The 18,334-nt window shown below is 31.4% G+C and overlaps 1 protein-coding gene across 2 annotated transcripts in view; it reads right to left on the reverse strand.

The window, feature by feature from the left end:
- The window catches only part of CSMD3 (CUB and Sushi multiple domains 3), a 1,197,521-nt gene that overhangs the window by 64,854 nt on the left and 1,114,333 nt on the right, over nucleotides 1–18,334 (reverse strand). For both annotated transcript variants that reach the window (XM_082433293.1, XM_082433292.1), the window contains 6 exons: nucleotides 13,713–13,886; nucleotides 11,505–11,678; nucleotides 10,121–10,306; nucleotides 8,006–8,179; nucleotides 5,675–5,857; nucleotides 2,198–2,374 (listed from right to left, as the gene is read on the reverse strand). In XM_082433293.1, the coding sequence (XP_082289419.1) occupies nucleotides 2,198–2,374; nucleotides 5,675–5,857; nucleotides 8,006–8,179; nucleotides 10,121–10,306; nucleotides 11,505–11,678; nucleotides 13,713–13,886 (1,068 nt within the window). The remainder of the gene's footprint in view (nucleotides 1–2,197; nucleotides 2,375–5,674; nucleotides 5,858–8,005; nucleotides 8,180–10,120; nucleotides 10,307–11,504; nucleotides 11,679–13,712; nucleotides 13,887–18,334) is intronic.

Raw genomic sequence — 18,334 nt, forward strand, 5'->3', positions numbered from 1 at the left:
TCATATGAGATATTTGAGTCAGTCAACAACTACTTACTCAGTCAATTTATGTATCAGGTGCTAGAGGGTCAATGATATAAACAGCCCCGGTTACTAATGCCCTATTAAGTTTATAGTTTAGTGATGTAAGGAACTGCCATAAAAGAGTTATACAATGTAGAGAGATCAGTTTTAGCCAAAAGGGATATGAGGAAGAAGTGCCCTAAGAAGGTTTTTGCCAAATGTGCCATTTGAGCTAATACTTAAAGGGTACTAGGTAAGAGTTTTAAAGGCTCAGATTGGGGTGGTGTACTATGAAAACAGTAAAGCATATTTCTTAATTGTTAGAATGTTCAGTATTAAAAAAAATGAGACATTTGCAAAGTAAGTAGGAGGACTTCTTTCCTTCAAGATGGAGAAACAAGGAAGAATTTACTCTCCATTTGAAACAACTTCCCAATCCCACCCCCCTCAAAAAAAATACAAGTTTCATCAGGCAGCAAAGCACAGTGATCCTTGAGTGACAGGAAACAAATGAGGTGAGTGCTATGACTGCCTCGTCTTACTGCCCAAAGAGAGTTTCCAGGCTGTGGCACAGGGAGAAGGACCCCATGCAGAGCCCGGCAGACTCCCTGAGTTGAAATGATGGATTGGACAGGAGACAACAAAGTGGATAGACTTAGTGAGACAGAATACAAGAGAGGACACACACACAGATCTCTGGAGACATAGGGAGAAAACTCCTTGAGTTATTTGGCAGAATACTCATTAAGCCATGAGAAAACTGCCCAAGGTGAAGTAAAAAACTACTCGCAAAGATTAGATGTAACAGTATCTGGTGCTGACACAAGGCCGGGAATATAACTTGTTACTGATTCAAATCAACAACTGAGAAATATTTTGCTATTGCAGATTGGGCTGATATGTTCTATTCAGTGCTTATTTCGACAAACTTCCAGCCATAGTGTGCCTTTACCTCTGAAGAGACACAGTATACATGAAGTATCTCAACAGTTTTCAGGCAAGATATTAACTACAACTAACTTTCTCAAGAATCACAGATATGACATGGCATTAGTTTGATGGCATCCTCCTCTGAATAGATTATTTCAGCTATTTATTCAGGAAATACAAATACTCACAAAAGAGCTAAAGAAAAAGGTGGGGGATGCATCATTCTCCCAAATGTAGTACAAGGCCTGCCTTCTTAGTAAATTTCTGGGAATTACTAGGTCAGCCAAGGGCTGCTCCACCACTGACACTGTCAAGAACTATTGACCTTCTCCACACCACAACATTAAAATAAGACCAGCATCTTTTTGGATCCTGGAAGCAACATGCTTCTCATTTACAAATTTTACTTACGCCCATTTATGTTAATATTCACAAACGACTTTTAATGAGGGCCTCTACAGCAAAAGTATAATCTGTTCAAATTTCAACACACAAGAAACTTCCATTAGTCTCCTCAGAGCCTATTTCACTCAAGGGCTTTAGCAACATCTCATGACTCCTTGAATGAGTCTCTGAATACTTCCTAAAATAGCTCTTCTTTTCAAAAATTTCATGATTTACATGATGCTACTGCAGTTCTTCTTAATTAATATAAGCAGCAGTGATTTTTCCAATGGATAGATTATTGTTAGTTAAATAAATTCTATTTTTCCATATATAGGCATTAATTTATAAATAGGAATTTTAAATACATTAAAAAAAATCCATCAAGTGGGTAATTTCATTATGATGCTGAATCTCTAAAATGCCACATTTTTTAACATCTCAAGAGGGCAAATCAGCCACCAGGACTTCCGACAATAGTGCATGAACCCAAAAATAATCAGTCTGCTTTTTCAAAAACCAAGTCAACAATTAATATGTGCTAGATTGGCAAAACAAAAGTACATTCCTTGTATTTTTAGTCTTGATTATAGCTGATAATTCATCTCTATTTTAACATACTGTAAAATTACATTTAATAGCACTGATATTCTGTGATCCCTCTTTTCTCTGCCAATGTAATACCTTGGAAGCCAACTGATTCTTAAACTCACTAGTGTACACTTGAACCATAACACTACTATCATCTTTTAATGTGAAGGACAATACAAATATTCAAAACCTTGCCTGGTTTGATTAGTTACAAAATACACACATACGTGTTTATATAACTATTTTTCACATACCTAGTGATATTTCAAAATACTGAGAAGAAACTTACTTGTACAGTTAGGCAAAGTTCCAGACCACGTTCCATTGGCTGTGCACTGCCTAACTGAAGGTCCAGAAAGGATATATCCCTCCATGCAGGAATAAATGACTGAACTAGAAAATGTTGTGCCATCAATCCGAAGGACTTTTCCATTGGCTGTTGTCCCTGGGTTACCACACTGTACAGCTATAAAACAAAATGGTTAAGAGTATATATAAAAATAGTGCATTTAGGAATCCTCTCACAAAAAGTTACGAACTAAATGATTGTTTCAGATTATCCAAAGGAGCAATAAAATCCTCTAAAATAAGCACTGAATTCTCTTTTATAAGGAGTTGAAATTCAAGATGAAATTATACTGATATATTAGTTTAATTACTGGGATACAAATCATATAAAAGCTATTTTTTAAAGAATTTTGTGAGTCGTTTTGGTAAAAACTTTGCACAGTAAAGTAATTACTTGAGAGTATTGCTTTTGGGTAACACAAAATCTTTCAAAGAAGGATTTTAAGAGTCTCTGCCTAAAAAGCAACTCATGTAAAACTGGAAGATATGTAACGAGAAGAAACAAAGATTTACTATAATTATACTTGTAAGAAAACAGATATAAAATATACACTGATTTACTATAATTATACTTGTAAGAAAACAGCTATAAAACATACACTTAAATGTTATAAGCATCATGCATGTTTTTATTTATATAGGTATATAACTGATTTGCACTAAAACGTTATAATCTCTATTTCTGGACCAAAGTGTACAAAAAAATTAACTGAGTAAAAACAAAGTCACTAAATTCTAGGAATGATTTTCATTAAGTTTTCAATGTATCCTAAATAGGAGTCACAAACACAAATGCCTTATATGATCATTCTGTATTATGTTTAACTATTTGCCATCAATGGCATAAGTGAATTTTTTAAATATATTAAAAGCAAGCCTATGTCAAATGCAGTACCTAATTTTGTTGTAGTATAAGAAGGCATCTTAATACTTCACAGAATTTAAGGCTATCTATACGAATATGAAGTGTAATTATAGTTTCAGAAAGTACCACAGATATCCCTTGCTGCTTCTTAAATATTTAATTTTGTCGATCATTGGTAGTGGTGCTGTATGTTTGTGTGCACGTGTGTGTAGACAGAAAACTTATACATCTTGCACATTACAATTAGGGCATCTTTCTTTCATAAAGGTTAGTAACTGGAGAGTTTTCCATTATGTGTGTATTCATAATCTACCTAACTAATCTCCTGTTGATAAACATGAAATTTAATTTAGTTTAATTTCTCTATCATTTTTGGTTATAATATACTCTAGCTTATATATACAACTATGTACATTGATCCTATTTTTAAGATAAGTTTCTGAAAGTAGAATTTCTGGATAATTTTAATTCTGAAAAATATTTTTAAGTATATATAGTGTTACCCAAGATATTAGAAAAATACACACTTGTATCAATAGTGTGAAAGTTTGCTTATTTTCTCCAATACCATGTTCTATCATTTTTAAACACCTTGTCAGTTTGCCAAAAAATGCTACACTCTTTTAAATTGCATTTTTCTATTTATTAAATTAAGATATTTTAACACATTCATTTGATATTTTAATTTTGTCTATAACATTCTATGAATGCTTTTATATTTTACTGTCAATTACTAAAGTAATATAACATTACAAAACATTTGGAATAAAGAGAATAAAAATACTACAAATTTCACCACTCTGTACTATTATCATTTTTATTGTACTGACTTTTATTTTTTCTCTCAAATGACTATCATTTTCCATGATTTTAATAGAGTACCTCCTTTTGAATTTTATTTTTCAACTAAGTATTATATGATTTACATTTTGTCATATTGCTTCATGGCTTTTATTCTAATATTTTTATTGACTATATACTATTATGTAAATATACAATTGGTTATGTAATATTTTTCCTAGTGTTGTCAGATTGGTTTCTGTTTTTGCTAGTTATAATCAATTTGAAATAAAAATAATGTGTCTTTATGATTGTGTGTTTTACTTAATATTTTTATTTTCTTTAGGAAAAAAAATATCCTCAAAAGTGGAGTTAATAAATCAAAGCTAAGAATATATATGCATTTTTATCAACTTAATCTAAAATATAATTTTAAGAAACCTCTAGAAATGTTTTAAAGTTCTAGTTTTGCTGCACATATGCTACAATTTCATATTAAAGCAGGTGAAAAATGATAGTTTGATGTTTAATTGTAAGTTTCTGATTAGTAGTTATGTAGAATTTCTTCTATAGTTTGCAAATTTTTTTGCTCTTCTGTATTTTCTGTTCATTTCCTCTTTCCAGTCATCTGCTAGAATCTGTTTTTCTAAGTGATTTGTATGAGCTCCATTTTATGGGGAAAATATTAATTCTGTTTTATTTGCTACAACTCCTAGTTCTGTTTTATCTGTAATGTGTATATTAACAAAACAAGGTTAGCACCAGGTTGCATTTCATCTAAAAATATTTTGCAGTTCTGCTGAACAAAGAGCTGGCTTAGATATCACCCACATAATGTACGACATCATTATAAAGACATGGCCTTTGGAAAGTAAGTTTGAGAAATAAAGTGAAGACAGTGTACTTAGTGTCTTTTGCTCCACAACTTTGTTCCCACCCTTTCCCTATAATAGAAACTGAGCTGCAATTTAATTAAGATTATTAATTTAGTCCAGTTATAAAAAAGATAACTATCTTTCCTAGAATATGGATACTAATTTTAAACATAATATAAGTTTCTGAAAATACAGTCAATCAAAAAACTGTCAAGAAGGTTTTATTGGGAATTGTTTTCTATTTGGTATAACATCAAGTAAGTTTCATACATACCTTTGCAAGTTTAGTTTTTGCACTAAAATAATCTCAAAAAGAACAATTTAAATTATAAGGATAATTTTCCAGCAACATTTCCTTTTCTAGCCAGTCTTGTAGATTTAATTATGTTTACTCTGAATCAGTCAGAACAATTAACAATTTTACTTAAACATCCCAAATTTTAAGAATTCTAGTTATGAGCAATACCTATAAATAAAAATATCATTTATACTTAGACATCTTTTTATATCTTTCCATTTCTACAAACCTGAAAACTAAAACAGATCATGAGGTAATGTTGATGTGAGACCAACCTAATTTTTTCCTAATGGTGTCAGCAATACAGAGCACTGTGTAAAGGGAAAAAAAAAATCTTTTTTACTTTTCCAATCCTGATATCTACTGTGATGTGAACAATGTATATAAATGACCCCTAAGAGATAATTTTAATAATTTAATAATTGTCATCTATCATATTTCTCTTATAGGACAGTGTTGGTAAAACTGGAATGATACTGCTTTTATTCCATGGTTGAGGACAAGAACTGATAGGAGTAATTTCACTAGCAGCACCCAGTTGAATTTGATACACATTAAATTCCAGCGTCATCAATGTTATTAGTTTCTACTTGAGATTACCTTTGCATTCTGGCTGCCTTCCAGTCCAACTGCCATTGGGTAAACATGTTCTTTCTTCTGAGCCATGAAGGATATAACCAATATCACAGGCAAAACGTACAGAACTTTTGGTTCTGAAATTGCTTTCCTGTCTAGAACCATGACCAGGAGTACCTGGATCCCCACATGTCCCAGCAGCATCACCTGCAATGCAGTACAGTTCAAGTTAACTTATTTCAATAAACATTTATTAAGTTATGATTTAGTCCAACATTCTTGTAGGAATTTATTTTTGTGCATGTTGTGTTTTAATATGATAAGTTGACTGGGTAAAATCGTAATTCATATTTCCCATCTGACTCCAGTCATAAGAAAAAGCCTAAAGGAAAAAGAAAATAGTTGCAGAGTATGGTGTTATTTTCCATATCAGTGATATTTGGAGACATTCAATATGTTGAAGACATTTCATGAGTATTTCCAGAATCTAGTTCTTAACCAACGTAATGGAAAATTTATAATTGACAGTTCTTTGGGCTCAAATGAGAATGGATTTATACAATTAAAATTGAAAACATGGACTTGGCAATTTTCATCTTTCCTTCTCTGAATTGAAATCAGTTTCTGTTAAAATAGAACTGTGACATACTGGAAAATATAAATGTTAAAATATAGTATTTCTAAACTTTCTCCCCCTAATCTTCTCTATCAATGACCACTGACCAAAAATGAATAAGCTGCATACTTCTCATACATGAAAATATAAAAATAAATTGTAAACAAAGACTAGAAACTCTGACTTAAGTTCTTAATAAGGATTTTCTACTCATGACGAAGTGTTTCTCTTTTGATTATAGTGTTTAGGGTTTACTGTCTCTTTATAATTTCTTAAATAATTTTAATTAAAGTTACCACAGTATTAGTATACTTTTGAGAGAGAGAGAAACAGAAACACAGAAAGAGAGACAGAGAGAAAGTTGAATACATAAGCATTGAAAGTGCTTTCTGTCTATCTAGATGCTTATTTTGACACGCCCTGTGTATTTGGAATCCTTCTTAATATTTCCTCATCTTCATGTGATGCAATATTAATAATCACATAAATATTTAAGGTCACTATTTCACTTTTTAATATATGTGTACACATTTTTTTTACAACTAAGTAGTAGTTTCCCAATCAATCCTGTGTGTGTGTGTATGACCCAGAAAGAGAGAGAGAGAGAGAGAGAGAGAGAGAGGGAGGGAGGGAGAGAGAGAGAGAGAGACAGAGAGAGAGAGACAGAGAGACAGAGAGAGAGATGTGTGTTATATGTATTATCAGTTAGCTGAGTGAGTAAATTAACTATGATAGTTTTAAAAATCTATAGATTAAATTTGAAGTACCAGGCAGTTATTTCATAGGGTTTAACCACAATTACAAGGGGAATCTGAAACTAAGTATTTCACAACTTTTACCTCTAAAGGAAAAACAGTGTAAAACAACTCCTAATAAGTCATCATATGATCTCCACAGAGATAAAATAATATAAAGATAATGGACAATATGTAAGTAGAAATAACAGGCAGAAAAATAAGCACCAATATCTGGCTGATAGGTAAAAACAGAATAAATAGTATCAAGTAGGGAGAAATCATAGCTCTAAAACTGAAATACAATTTCTGAAGAAAAACAGTAACTTAAACAGCTCAAAAAAGATTTTTCAAATACTCACTCTGTGAACAAATTATTAATTAAAAGTAGACTAAATATTTACTTATTCTAAGAAAACTCTATTGGGATTATAGAGACTCAGGAGTTATATGTTGTCTATTAATAACAAATAAAATTAGGATAAATAAACGTCTTTCATAAAAATTATTGGCTTAATTTAAAACATTTAGGGCTTTATTTTAAAATTATGCTATTAAGTAACTGATTGCTTACAAAGTTCAGTTACAAAGAACTGAATTCTAACAGGAAATCACTGATATAACATTGCCTTCTAGGGAAAATTATATTTTATATCTGCTAAAATGGAATAGCTACTTAAGTTTGAATGGTTAGCTATTTTAATGAATAAAAAAGCACTTCACAGAGAGTAGCATCCTAAAACCACTTACATTTGATACAGCACAGTTCAAAACATATACCTGTAATTTATCATTTACAAGATCAGCATTAATTTGTGTTCTAAATTCATATTACCTTAAGAAGAATTCCAATAAATGTAAAAATGTTACAGCTTCTCCCATGAGATTTTTAAAAGAGAAATGTATTACTGTATCTCTTTAGATTGTTTTGTGTATATATTCCTAATAATAATAATACTATTAATGTAATTTCCAACACATATCATCCAATTTTCCAAGTGGTACCTGAACAATGAGGTTGTGATCCACTCCAATGGCCATTTAATTGGCAAGTCCTTGATGACTGGCCGAGAAGGGTATGCTTTCCTGTGCAGGAATAGCGAACAGTGGACCCAAATGTATACTTCTCACCAGACAGGACTGCATTAGGAGGAACGCCAGGGTGTCCACAGTCAATCACTACAATACATAATTATTGAATATAAAATTTTTTATATCTCTATCGAACAACCTGCACCAACTTTTTATGAAATAAATCGGAATTACCTGCTCTTATATACACATCGTCCAGAAATCAAATATCTATATGACAGTTGAAGTTACAGGAGTTCTTCTGTCAGCCCACTCACCCTGAGCATGAGTTTAACAGGAACATTGTAAGTAAACTTAAATGATTGAATCGGTATACGCTTGTATGTGTGGGGGTAGTGAGTGTGTGTTTATATACATACGTGCATGGGTTGAAAGTATGTATGTGTCTAGATAAGGATGTGAAAGTCAGGGAGAAGAGTGATGTGGACTGGCTAAATAAGGTCATATAGGATTCAAAATGAGCCCATACAAAAATTAAAAGGGAAAAACTTAAGGGTAAAGGAGAGGGAATGAAGGTGGATCTGTGACACACAATGTAGACTACACAAAATGTAGTCCAGAATAATTCCACTCCAGGCCATTAATGAATAAATTATCCTGTATAAAGAAAATACTCAGTGGCTTATCAACCAAAACACAGCTAAGCATAGCAGAATCAGATGTTAACACACTGAGAATTCTCTTTATAAGCTAGAAGTAGCTTGGGAACTCACTGTGTGCCCCCTTTTAGTTGTAACTTGGAAAAATACTGAGCACAATATGACTCTAAAGTATTAAATAGCACACAAGGGGACATAAACTTAATAAAATCCCTGAGTACTTAGCACAGTACCAGGGAGTGCTATAGGAAATAAAGAAAAGGTAAAAAGTAAATGAGAGCTAAGAAAATCTGAAGAAGTTCATGTTTTCAGGTCCTACAAAAGATTTTTAACTTTAATGTTGTAGCCACACAAGGCTAAGTAAGTGAATTACTTAAACCATTAGACTAGTCAGTCTACAAAAAGAAATCAAATGCATTTTAAGCAAGGGATCAACAATTGATTTAATTATCTGCATAGAATATGAAATTAGATAGACGCTGTATAAAGTTTTGTTTCTTTGTTAGTTTGTGAATGAGTACATGAATGATGCCACAAATTTTTCAAAAAATCTTACCCCATGAACATAAAGAAAGTGTCTCTTAAATAAAACATGATTATAATGTAATTTTATAATTTAGCAATTTAGTATAACCAAAAATTACTTTCACAATGATTTCTTGATACACTACTCCTTCAATCTATAAAGTTCTTCTCTCTCCTATCATGTCCAAGATTCATCAACTTTGAGATGTAAATATATTTGAGACCTATCAATAAGCTGAATTCCTAGAATTCATGTTCACTTCTCTGTCTTCACATAATTCTGATTTATTTCTGTTAAATTATTGTCTCACTACACATGTTAATTATATGCAAAGCTTCTATAATGTATTTTATTTATATTCTACAATTCTAACACAACATATAACAAAATGCACTCATATGCTGACTGACTTGAAAGATGATGTGTATTAACATTTCATATGTGCATGTACCTGTATATAATAAATACTTAAAGTCAGTAAGTATTAAGTAACACCTTTGTCTAATTTCTCAAGTATTTTCAAGCTCTTGAGGCTGTTTATATTAAACTAATTTTGCTTTAAAGAAATTTGAAATATTAGTACAATAGAAAATAAAAATGTAGTTTCTTCTCATGGGATGGTAACATCATAGAGTATGAAATACATCTGCTTTTAATATTCTATCTGCTCCATGAAGGTTCAAAATCAAGGGATGACAGAGAAATATTAATCACATTTTTACTAATAAAAATGGCATTTGGGCATTGAATTGGCAGGATATAGGGAAGTGTAATTTCAAAATAAAACAATACAATCAATATGCTTCCTTCTGATACATAGCTCTAAATATTTCATAAAGACAGTAAATATACATGTTCCTTCCACGGCATTATCTCAAGGAAGAGTTCCCATTATCTACTTACTGATACATTCTGGTAAAGGTTTGTCCCATTGTCCATTTGGTTGACATATCAAAACTGAAGATCCAAATAAGAAATATCCAGGATTGCAGTCATAGAATACCACAGTGCCATAGGTGAAATTCCCATGTTCTATTTTACTTTCTCTTTTGGAATTGCCTGGAATTCCAGGATCAGAACAGTTGACCACTAAACAAATGACAAATTTTGAAATATATGTTTGGAATAATATACATATACTTATATAGTTTTCCATTAGAAACGTAGTTTCAAAGGTAAATTTAATCAAACAAACCAAAGATTCAAGGAATAAAATTAACATTTTAATGGGATATAATGGACTGAAATTGGTATGGCTGAAAATATTGGAAAAAGGAAAACTTCTTTGCAAAATTGTTTTGAACAACAGCATAATATTATACTGAGTACAGATTTAACCTTTCAAGCTTTAGTTAAACCATTAGAAAATGGAGGAAAATGATAATTTGGTTGTTACTTTATCAGACAATACAAAATACACCTCTTTGCAAGTGGAAAAAACACAAAACAATTATCTTTAATATATTTCTATAGAGAGAACAATAAATAAACCTCTAACGCAGGTATCATGGTAATTTAGGCCTCAAACATTGTTTAACCAAAAATATGAAGATTGCCATACTGAGTGAAGTAAGTCAGACAGAGAAAGACAAATATTATCTGATATTGCTTATATGTGGAATCTAAAGAAAACAGTACAAATGAACTTATTTACCAAACAGAAATAGAGTCACAGATGTAGAAAACAAACTTATGGTTACCAGGGGCAAAGAGGGGGAGGGATAAATTGGGAGATTGGGATTGATATATACACACTACTATATATAAAATAGATAACTAATAAGGACCTGCTGTATAGCACAGGGAACTCTACTCAGTACTCTGTAATGACCTACATGGGAAAAGAATCTAAAAAAGAGTGGATATATGTATATGTATAACTGATTCACTTTCCTATACACCTGAAACTAACCCAACATTGTAAATCAACTATACTCCAATAAAAATTATAAAAAATATTTTAAAAATTGAAAAGATAAGTTCCATGAATTATGAAGCAAACTGCAAGTAAAAAAGATATAAATGATTTTATATGCAGCCATAAAATAGCTACAAGATAACATAGTTAGGCAGCTGAAATAAAGTTTGTCAGTTTTGACTTCTAAAAAAGTTAAAAAATAAGAAAAAGGAAAGCATTGCTAATGAGATGACATCAATATTAAATATTTTTGCTTTATTAGCTGAAAATTTTCTACTGTTCTGCCCAAACTGTTTCAAACGTTATCATGCGTGTCTACACAGACATATTATTACCATGCTCTAAGCTGGAATATAGTTAGATTTTTACCTTTGCACATTGGTGGAGGATGACTCCACTGTCTGTTGGCCTGGCACTGTGCTTTGGTTGGCCCTTGCATAAGATACCCAATATTGCAAGAGAATGTTACCACATCATTAAAGTTAAATCCATTTCCACTTGTTCTTCCATAAATTGGACTACCAGGGTGACCACAGCTCACAGCTAATAGCAACAGGGCCAGGGTGGGAGAGACACAGAACAGAATAATTAGTTATCAATTATTACATGAAAATTATACTTAATCATTTCAAAGAACGTGGAAAGAAGGCCACTTTTGTACGAAAATATACTTAAAGTAATTTTACTAGTGCAAAGGAACAATTTAGAATGCCAAAATAGTCTAATATAGTAGAAGTATTATATTCATAAGTAGACAATTATTTATAATTGTGGTAATTACATGCAAGTAGTGCACAGATATTTAAAGTTCTATGATAGCTTTTCATTCTATTTCTTTTTAGGGAAGAATACTGAAATTCAAAGAAATTTGGGAATGATTGAAATTCATATCACTAGTTAATGGCAAAAAGGAATGAAACTACCCAAATTTCCTTTTCTAGTTAAGTTTAAGAATTGTAGATAAATGAAGGCAATTTTTTGTATTTAATTTTGAAATAGTTTCTTTTAATATTATTTATACAATCATTTTTATGATTAATAGATAAGCAAAAGTGTGCTTGAAGAATAACTTAATGTGACTGCAATAAAAAATGATGCCTTATACTGTAGAATTCTTAACATATTGAGATAACAATATTAAGATTCCCTAAACCAATCAACCTTACTGGTATATTTTCTTCACTATTGATATTTGATAATTTAGCACAGTTTTGTTTGGAAATAATGGTATGAATTAGATGCATTATTTACATCGTTTAGTGTTATGGTTCTCTTTTAGAGTTTATTTAGTGCTGGCTTTTCCCAAACACTCTGTATTCCTGTGAATTGTTTTATTGAATTATCTCACTTTATTAATCACAGGAAGTCCAGTAATACTGCTTCATAACTGGGCACAGTGAAAGACCCATAGTCACTTTTAGTACTTTCAAAATGACCCAAGAGCAATTAATTTTCAGCTGTATTGTTAACATCAATCTATTCATTTGAAAATGTAACTGCATCTTATTCTTGTTTAAAATTATTGATAAAGAAACTTTTTTACCCCTAGGGCCAATTTCCATTTATAGTCTCAATTATTCAGCAAGAAAAATAGTGGTATTAGTTGCCTATGCTTTGATATAATGCAAGGCAAAAAATCTGGGACGGATCCAGCATAATATTGCTGTCTTTAAATCATTAAACGGTCTGCCCCCCTACCCCTGCCACAACACAGAGAAGCAATTTTGCTAACTATATGTTCTATTATCCTATTAAATCTCAACACATTAATGTATTTCCTATTAAACTAGAACTCCAAAAAAATTCTGTTGATTGGATAAGAATTTGACAATGATGGAATTTATAAATATGGATGTAACTGGCCACAAATTAAATATTTCCTGTGAACCCGTACTTAAAGCCCCATGCATTATTTCTCTGAAGCATCCAAAATCTCTATCATTTGATCCTATAGTGTTAAAATTATAACATATTCACAGTGTTTATTCTAATTTTCTAACACCATTTTTAATACAAATGTCAGTGATTGCTGATGGAAATTATTAGGAGAAAAAAATAAGAAATATATGAATAATTTACTTTCTGATCCAAAATAGGATAGATTGTGATATGAAATACTGTGTCCTGCTGGGTATTCAGTGGACTAAGAAAAAGTACTAGAGTTATTACTCAGTTATTTTAAAATTCATTTTATCCTTCATGTGTAAATTCACATCTAAATTAACTTAAAAGATCAGATGGATATTTGTTGAACTAGTAAGATCTTTATTAAAACAATTCCAAAATTGTTCCAAATCCACAAAGTAATGACAGACTTTCTAATATTTCTTCCACTTTCATGGTGGATGGTTTTATATACTTCTGAACACACCCTACTTTAAAGACTAGTGTGTGTCAGTACAAAAAAATGCGCTGTGAGAACTTAGTTCTTTAAATACACACATGCACACGTGCACACACACGTACGTATGTGTGGATCTGTCTATATAATCATTTCTCTTACCTAAGAAAAAAATTACTGGTAATTGCAAGAGAACTAAACAGAGGTCTCTAATTACTTTTGCCATGCTTACTTACGCACACAGGATGGAAGCTGACCAGACCAGTTGTGATCCTGTTGACATATTCTCACTGAAGAACCAATCAGTCGAAAACCAGGATTACATTGATAAACAACTGTGTCTCTGTATCCATAATTTTCTCCAACAACTTGACCATTCACAATAAGCTCTGGAATTCCACAGTGGCCCGCTGAAATGGGTCAAAATAATATTTTTAAAATTATGATCTAAGTTTTATTATGATTTGTATATTTGTATACATATATAACATTATTAATCTTTAAATGTTTATTTAGAAGTATGCCACAAATAAGGCAAACATAATTATATAACATTAAGATAACTGTAATATACTTAACAAAATGCCTAATATTTGGGAATTAAAAGAAAACACATTTCCAGTAACAGTTGGGCCTGGAGGAAATTAGCAAACATTTCAATACATATAAAAATGAAAATATAGCATGTAAAATTTTGAGGAATACATATAAAGTATGCTTAGTGAGGAGCTTTACAGTGTTAAATGCTTTTATTAGAAAAAAAGAAAGATATAGGATGAAACAAGAAATATTTCACTTTATGAAGAGGAAAACAAAGAGCAAAATAATGAAGAGAAAAAAAAAAGGCCAAAATAAGTAGACAGAAGAATATATTAAAGACATTTACAGAAATCAAGGAAATAGAAAATAGAAAAATAATAGAAAGCATTACCAAAGCTAAAAATCCCTGCTTTAAAAATAAGAGAGAAGGTTCAAATAAATAAAATCAGAAATGAAAGAAGAGAAATTACAAGCGATAGCACAGAAATATAAAGAATTATAAGAGACTACTAGGAACAATTATATACTAACAAATTACAAAAACTGGAAGAAATGGATAAATCCCTAGAAATTTACAATCTTTCAAGAATGACTCTTGAACAGATAAAAATCTGAACAGACCAATCACTAGTATGTGATTGAAACAGTAATCAAAAACCTCTCGACAAACAAAAATCCAGGACCAGATGGCTTCACTGGTGAATTCTACCAAATACTCAAAGATTAAATAGCTATTCTTCTCAAACTCTTCCAAAAAAATTATAGAGCAGAGAAAGCTTCCAAGCTTATTTTATGAGGCCAGCATTACCCTGATACCAAAACCAGATAAGAACACCACAAAAAAAGAAACCTACAGACTAATAACCCTAATAAATATAGGTGCAAAAATCCTCAACAAAATATTGGCAAACCTAATACAACAATACATTAAAACGATCATACACCATGATCAAGTGTGATTTATTCTAGGGATGCAAGGATGGTTCAACATCTGCAAATCAATCAGTGTGATATACCACATTAACAACATAAAAATCATATGATCATGCCGAGAGATGCAGAAAAAACATTTGACAGAATTCAACATCCATTTTTGATAAAAACTTTCAACAAAGTGGATATAGGGAGGCAATGTACCTTAACACAATGAAGGGCATATATGACAAAAACCTACAGCCAAAATCATATTGAACAGTGAAAATCTAAAATCTTTTCCTCTAAGATCAGGAACAAGACAAGGATGCTCATTCTCCTCACTTTTATTCAACACAGTATTGGAAATCCTAGCCACAGCAATTAGACAAGGAAAATAAATAAAAGGCATCCAAACTGGAAGGGAAGAAATAAAACTATCACTATTTGCAGATACTATATACAGAAAATTCTAAAGATGCTACAAACTATCAGAAGTAATAAATGAATTCAGTATAGTTGCAGTATACAAAATTAATATACAGAAATCTGCTGTACTTCTATACACTAACAATGGATGATCAGAAAGAGACATTAAGAAAACAATCCCATTTACAACTGCATAAAAAAGAAGAAAATATCTAGGAATAAATCTAGTCACAGAGGTAAAAAGCTTGTACTTGGAAAACTATGAGACATTGATGAAAGAAATTGAAGATGACACAAACAAATGGAAAGATACCCCATGTTCATGGGCTGGAAGAATTAATATTGTTAAAATGACCATACTACTCAAGGAAATCTACAGGCTAAGAGCAATCCCTATCAAAATACCCATGATACTTTTCACAGAACTGAAACAAATAATTCTAAATTTTGTATGGAAACATAAATAGCCAAAACAATCTTGAGAAAGAACAAAGCAAGAGGTACCATACTCTCTGATTACAATCTATACTACAAAGCTACAGTAAACAAAACAGCATTGTGCTGGCACAAAAACAGACATATAGACCAATGAAACAGAATAGAGAGTCCAGAAATAAACCCACACTTATATGATCAATTAACCTATGATGAAGGAAGCAAAAATATAGAATGGGGCAAGGGCAGTCTCTTCAATAAATGGTATTGGGAAAATTAGACAGCTATATGCAATAAAATAAAATTGGATGACTTTCTTACACCATATAAAAAAAATAAACTTAAAATGGATTAAAGACATATGTATAAGATCTGAAACCATAAAACTCTTAGAAGAAAACATAAGCAGTATGCTGTTTGACATCATCCTTAACAATGATTTTCTAGATCTGTCTTCTTTGACAAGGACAACAAGAGCAAAAATAAACAAATGGGACTACATCAAACCGAAAAGCTTTTGCATAGTGAAGGAAACTATCATCAAAACAGGAAGTCAGTCTGCTGAATTGGAGAAGATATATGAAAATCATATAACTGATGAAGAGTTAATATCCAAAATATATAAAGAACACATATAACTCAGTAATAAAAAAACTCCAAATAGTCCAATTAAAAAAACGGGAAGAAGATCTGAATAGACATTTTTCCAAAGAAGACATACAAATTGCCAACAGGCACATGAAAAGATGCTTAATAGCACTAATCATCAGGGAAATGCAAATCAAAACTACAAAGAGGTGTCACCTTACACCTGTCAGGATGGTTATTATCAGAAAGACAATAAGAAACAACAAGTGTTGGTGAGGAGGTAGAGAAAAGGAACTCTTGTGCACTCTTGGTGAGAATATAAACTGGTCCAGCCACTATGGAAAACAGTACGGAGATTCTTCAAAAAATTAAAAATAGAGCTTCCATTCCACTACTGGGTATCTATCCAAAGGGAAAAAATAAACACTAATTCAAAAAGATTTATGCACCTTCATGTTCATCGCAGCATTATTTACAATAGCCAAAATATGAAAACAACCTAAGTGTCCCTCAATTGATGAATGGTTAAAGAAGATATGATACACACACACGTACACACACCCACACCCACATGCACAATGGTATACTACTCAGCCATAAAAAGAACAGAATCTTGACATTTGGAATAACATGGATGGGCCTTGAGGGTATTAACCTAAGTGAAATAAGTCAGACAGAGAAAGACAAATACCACATGATTTCACTTATATTTGGAATCCAAAAAACAAAAAAAGCAAACAAAACAAAACCTAGAGTCATAGATAGAGAGACCAAATTAGAGGTTGCCAGGGGGAGGAGGGTTAGGGGGAATGTGAAATGGGTGAAGGGGATTAAAAAGTACAAAATTCCAGTTATAAAATATATGTCATGGGGATGTAATGTACAGTTTGGGGAATACAGTCAATAATATTGTATTAACTTTGTAAGGTGACAGACAGTAACTAGACTTACTGTGGTAACCATTTTGTAATGTATACAAATGTTGAATCACTATGTTGTACAACTGAAACTAATATAATACTGTATGCCAGTTATACCTCAATTTAAAAAAGAAAGAAAAAAATATAGTAGACTAAGCAAAGAGAAATATGTCATTGTAACACAATCAAGGTAGTCAGAAGTTAGAAGCTTTAAAAAAGAAAAAGTCAACAACATTGTTAGACTCCTAGCTAATCCTATCAGCACACACAAAAAAGAGAGAACAAAATTACCAATAACAGAAATGAATGAAGTGACATCACTATAAAGCCTACAGATGTTAAAAGGATAAGGGAATATTAAGAACTGCTTTATGCCGATACATATAACAATTCAGAATAAAAGGACAAAATCTTTGAAAATTGTATCATCCAAAAACTAACACAAGATAAAATAGAAAATATGAATAGTATTGCAATTCTTAAACAATAACATCCCCCCCAAAAAAAAACAAACTCATTTTTTCACAGTAAATTCAATCAAATATTTAAGTAAAAAAGCAAGCAAACAAACAAACAAAAAACACCAATCTTACACAAACTCTTAGAAAAAAGAAGAAAAAGAATCATTTCCTAACTTGCCTAATGAGGTAACCATAATCCCAATATTAAACCTGTAAAAGATACAGAAAAAAATGTCCTTCATGAACATAGATGCAGCACTGTTTAAAACAATGTAGAAAATTAATACATGTAAAATACATCATGATTATCTGGGGTTTATCCAGAAATGACCAGTTGGTTTAAGATGAAATATTGACCACTGTCATCTACCATACTGACAGAATAAAAGGAGAGAAACATACATGGCTATTTCAATAGATGAAAATCATTTGGCAAAATTCAGTACCCAATCATGATAAAAACTAACAACAATTAGCAATATAAGGAAACTTTCTCAACCTTATAAATACATCTAAGAAAAAAGTTCATATTATACTTATTGATGAAATATTGAATTCTTTCCTCCTGATATA

This window comes from Balaenoptera physalus (assembly GCF_965194825.1).
Source record: "Balaenoptera physalus genome assembly, chromosome: 17".
Taxonomy (NCBI): domain Eukaryota; kingdom Metazoa; phylum Chordata; class Mammalia; order Artiodactyla; family Balaenopteridae; genus Balaenoptera; species Balaenoptera physalus.